This window comes from Protobothrops mucrosquamatus, unplaced genomic scaffold (assembly GCF_001527695.2).
Source record: "Protobothrops mucrosquamatus isolate PMUCROS unplaced genomic scaffold, P.Mucros_1.0 scaffold570, whole genome shotgun sequence".
Lineage (NCBI taxonomy): Eukaryota > Metazoa > Chordata > Lepidosauria > Squamata > Viperidae > Protobothrops > Protobothrops mucrosquamatus.
This window is the reverse complement of record NW_015386872.1, coordinates 160,182-165,014: the sequence shown is the minus strand read 5'-3', so window position 1 is coordinate 165,014 and position 4,833 is coordinate 160,182. Positions and strand designations below refer to the sequence as shown.

General features: G+C 66.6%; 1 protein-coding gene across 1 annotated transcript; it reads left to right on the top strand.

Annotated features, from left to right (window-relative positions):
• The first annotated feature begins 539 nt into the window (after positions 1-539).
• On the top strand, positions 540-4,493 carry ARFIP2 (ADP ribosylation factor interacting protein 2). The gene is made up of 8 exons (XM_015817308.1): positions 540-638; positions 1,784-1,892; positions 2,224-2,319; positions 2,456-2,586; positions 3,079-3,300; positions 3,777-3,934; positions 4,038-4,212; positions 4,327-4,493. Exons 1-8 carry the CDS (start codon positions 540-542, stop codon positions 4,480-4,482), a joined length of 1,146 nt encoding a protein of 381 aa, XP_015672794.1. The 3' UTR covers positions 4,483-4,493.
• The last annotated feature ends 340 nt before the right edge of the window (positions 4,494-4,833 follow it).

Genomic DNA, 4,833 nt, shown 5'->3' with positions numbered 1-4,833 from the left:
CGCGGCTCCTGCCCCCGGAAGCGGCCTCCTCGCGCCCCCCCCCCGCCGGGCCCCCCCCGCCTCGCTCTTCCCCGGCCGGTGTTTCGGGCGCCCGGCCGGGCCGCTCCTTGGCCGGGACGGGGCTCTCGCGGGGGGGTCCCGGGGGGGCGGCCCGGGGACGGCAGGAGGCTCCTCCGCCGCGGAAACCGGAGCCCGACCTGCGCCCGGCTCCCAAAGCCCCGGCTCCCGCTGGCGCCGCCGGGGAGGCTGGTTGCTGTGCCCCGCGGGAGAGACGGGAGCCCGCCGGCAGCTGTCGGCCTTCCCCCGCGGGCAGGGCGAGGGCCGGCCCGGTGCGGGTGCGGGTGCGGTAGGGCGGCGTCCTCGGCCGCCGGTTCCCCCGTCTCCCGGGGCTCTGCGGGAGGCTGCAGCACCGCCCCGGCCCCGGTCTGCGCCCCGGTGGAAGCGCTCGCAGGGCTGCCCGCGGGGGAGGCGAGGCCAGGCGGAGCAGCTCAGCGCCCCCTCCCCTGCTCGCCGCCCCCCAGGCACCACCAGCGCCAAGCATGAGCGAGGGCCCCATGAGCAAGGCAGCCACCATGGAGATCCCCATCCACGGCAACGGAGACTCCCGGCGCTTGGCGGATGACGACGGCTTGGAGCAGGTACGGGAGTCGGGAGGAGAAGGGAGCGAGGGCGGCTGGCGGAGGAGATCCTGGATCAGATCCTGGATCCGTCTCCCTCCGGCCTAGAAGAAGCCTCATCGGTCCGGAAGGGGGGCAGGAAAGAGCAGGAAACCCACGTTGCAAAAAACCGGGCTCCTCTCCATCCCGCTAGATCCCGTTTGGAGTCTGGTTACGTTTAACCTCTGCGGAAAGGAAAGGCTGGCCCCGCAGAAGAGGGAGGGGAGCTGCTCTCCGTGGCCCAGGGAAGGCGGTTCAGGCTAGACTACGGGAGCCAGTGGCCCAGGCGGGCAAGGGAGTGGCCGGTCGGCCTTTCCTAGAGGTTCCCAAGCAGACCGTAGAACATAGAGGAAGAGAGTTGGAAGGGACCTTGGAGGTCTTCTAGCCCAACCCACTGCTCGAGCGGGAGGCCCTACACCGTTCAGACAGATGGTTGTCCGGTCTCTTCTTAAGAGCTCCCAGTGATGGAGCATCCGCAACTTCTGGAGGAAAGCCGTTCCGCTGGTTAATTGCTCTCACCATTAGGAAAGGTGCCGTCTGTCGGAGAGGCTCTAGCGGGGGGGGGGCGGGTTGAGCTTGTTCAGGTTAAAATAGATTCCCAGAGTTCCTGGTCAAGAGGCGAAGCTCTAATGACAGGGTTGTCCTTTTTGAGGGATCAGGGCTTAGGACTCTGCAGAATGCCCTTTGGAAAATCCTCCTCTGGTGGACCTTGCCCTGAGCAGAGGCTGGACTAGATGCTCTCTCTCGTGTCCACTCCAGCTCTGACCATATGAAAACATCAGGCGGGCGGCCTCTTCTGCTGGGTGCCCTCCCCCCCCATAGCTTTGGCCCCTGAGAATTCTCGCTGGCCAGCCAAGTGCAGAGTCCGGGCCCTGGGAAAAGGCCGGCTGGGCTGGACTCCGGAGCGGAGTTGAGGGGAGAAGCGGAGAGGCCGGGGGGGGGGAAGCGGCTGAAGAAAGGGGGTCCTTCCTAAAGCTTGGCGGTTTGCAGTGAGTGGCGAGGTTCCCATTGTCGACAGGCCAGCAACAGCAAAGATGCCGCCTTGTGTCGCCTGGGGTCCCTTGCGCCTGGCATCCCTGCTGGGGAGGCAGCTGGAGGCCTGATTCCTCTCCCCCCCCCTTCCCTAGGACTTGCAGCAAGTGATGGTGTCAGGGCCCAACTTGAACGAGACCAGCATTGTCTCTGGAGGTTATGGGGGAACGACTGAGGGCATCGTCCCCACCGGCATCATCAAAGGTCAGCATTTGCAGGGGCTGCTGGGGGGGGAGGGGGCTGCCTCGGCCATTGCCCAGCTTTCTCGGCCTGGTGGTTGAGACCGCTTGGAAGTCCCCTCCCCTGTGCAGGCAGCCATGTCTGTCCCCCCTCCCCCCGAGCTCCTTTGAGGCGAGAGGGAGGCGGGCGCCTTGGGGGGTCCTCTTTCACTGTCTCATTGCTCCTTTGGAATGCCACCTCCCATCCCACCTCCTGCTCCTCTCTTTGCCCATTTGTCACGCGCATCGTCCCCCCCCTTGTGTTCTCTCGCCCCCTCCGGTGCGGCTCCCCTCCCCTCCGCTCCCCTCCATTTCAGGCCCCCTCGTTCCATCTCACCCTCCCCGAGGACCACTCATCTCCCCCAACCCTTCAGCTGCCAGCCGCATAGCCAGCCAGGCTCCCATGGCCACAGGTATCGTCCTGCGTGGGGCCAGGGGGGGTCTCTGGGGGGATGGGGGCTTCGTGGCCCTTTCAGTGGGGAAATGGGCGAGGTTGGGGGGAAGGGGGTCGCCGTCTTTCTGGTGGGCATCCTTCCTTGCCAACTGCAGGCTCCAACTTGCACCAGCCCCACCCCAACCCAGCCATGACGGGGGAGGAAGCGGCGGCGGCTGCCGCCACGCGAGGAGTGGCTGTGGAGAAGCTGGACATTGTCAGGAAATGGGGCATCAACACCTACAAAGTAAGCCCCCTTTGGGGTGGGGGGCCATGTTGGATCAGGGCTCCCCCTGGCTCCTGTGCCCCCTCGGGTCCCTTCCAGGGCCCTGCGGAGGGTCTCCGGTGTGCGGCTGTGACAGCCAGTGGGGTGATGGGCTCTGCCGGCGGGGAGGTGAACTTCCCTGGCTGCTTGTGGGGATCTTGGCTGGAAGGCAGAGGCAGCCTCTGCCCAGGCACCTGCCCTGGGTTAGCAGAGGGCCGTTGGGTCGCTCTCCTGGCCAGGGTGTGGCTCTCCGGCAGCCCCCTTTCCTCCGAGGCAGCTGGGCTGCAGCCGCCGGCCCCCTCAGCCCCCTTCCTCAGATCTCGGCCGTCTCTGTTCCTCTCGTACCTTGATTTCCGCGGTTCTGGCGGCTTTCAGGGCACGCTCTTCCCGGAGGCATCACGCGAGCGAGGAGGGTAAGAGATCCTTTCCCGAAAGCCACCCTGTTCTCTGCTCTTCCCTCGGGCACCCGCTCAGTGTACCAAGCAGCTGCTGTCGGAGCGCTTTGGGCGTGGCTCGCGGACCGTCGACCTGGAGCTGGAGACCCAGATCGAGCTGCTGCGCGACACCAAGCGCAAATACGAGTCCCTGCTGGGCCTGGCACGGGCCCTCACCAACCACTTCTACAGCCTCGTCCAGACGCAGCACGCCCTGGCAGACGCCTTCTCGGACCTCAGCCAGAAGTCCCCTGAGCTCCAGGTGAGCGCACCTCTCCCTCCCCCTGGCAGACCCCCCCTCCCTCCCTCCCCCCTCCCCCTCCCTCCCTCTTGGCGGGCAGGCTAGGCTGACTTGCACCCTGGTGGGACGGGCAGGGGGCAGCTGCAGGGAGCTGCTGTTCCCGAGGGGGGGGAGGAGGCAGGCTCTGAACGGCTCTTCTGCCCCGGGGCTGAGCGGCCTGCCCCAGTGAGGTAGAGCACGGCTTTCAGCCTGGAGATGAGGGGCGAGGAAGGGCGCGGCTGGGGTGGATGTGCGAGGCGGGAGGGCTGGAGGAGGACGAGAACGGCTTCCTCCTTTCCAAACCACCCAGAGGAGGCCTGCGCCCCCCCCCCGCTTATTCCTCCCCCTCTTAAAGCAAGAGACAGCTCTCCCTCCGGGGCAGAGCAGGCGTGGCTGGTGGGTGGGTGGGGGTCCCACGTGGGAGGGGCTTCCTCCGTCTCTTCTGGCCCTCCTCGCAGGAGGAGTTTGGATACAACGCCGAGACTCAGAAGCTGCTGTGCAAGAACGGAGAGACGCTCCTGGGGGCCGTCAACTTCTTCGTCTCCAGCATCAACACCCTCGTCAACAAAACCATGGAGGACACCCTGATGACGGTCAAGCAGTACGAGACGGCCAGGTGGGTCCTCCCTGGGGGGCCTCGGGGGTAGGAGGTCGGGGCAGGGCTGCTGTGGCCCTTTGACCTTCTGCCCCCCTCCCCTCCCCCTCTCCCCCTGGTGCAGGCTGGAGTACGATGCTTACCGCACAGACCTGGAGGAGCTCAGCCTGGGGCCCCGGGATGCCAGCACGCTCTGCCGCTTGGATGCCGCCCAGGCCAACTTCCATGCCCACCGCGCCAAGTACGAGAAGCTGCGGGCGGACGTGGCCGTCAAGCTGAAGTTCCTGGAAGAGAACAAGGTGAGCCTGGCCGGCGGGCATCAATGGTCCTGCGGAGGGAGCCGCTCTGAGCAGGGGCGCTGGTGCCAGCTGAGCCCTGATCTGCACCCCCCCTCCTCCCTCCCTCCCCCCCAGGTGAAGGTGATGCACAAGCAGCTCCTGCTCTTCCACAACGCCATCTCGGCCTACTTCGCCGGGAACCAGCAGCAGCTGGAGCAGACCTTGAAACAGTTCAACATCAAGCTGAAGAGCCCTGGGACCGACAAGCCCTCCTGGCTGGAGGAGCAGTGAGCGGGGCCTCCCCCCCCGTGCTCCTCCCGCCCTTCGTGGACTCGCAGGGAGGGTCCTGCCGTGGGGCCCTCCTCTCTCATGCCCCTCGGGGGCTGGTTTAAGTCCTTTCCCATTTCGGGGGGGGAGGGCTGGAGCAGCTGAGCCCCCTCCCCCATTCCTCCGCAATGCCAGGAAGCAACAAGCACTTTCTTACTCTGAGGGTGGGGGGAAGGGTGCCCCCGCCTGCCCCCAATAATGGTCTGTGCTGGGGGATCAGGTCCAGTCGGTCCCAGCCGCTCTCCGTGTCTCCTGGCTGGCCTTGGGCCTCAACCCCTCGGCCTGCTCTCCCTGGGGACTGGGGGCCGCTCCCTG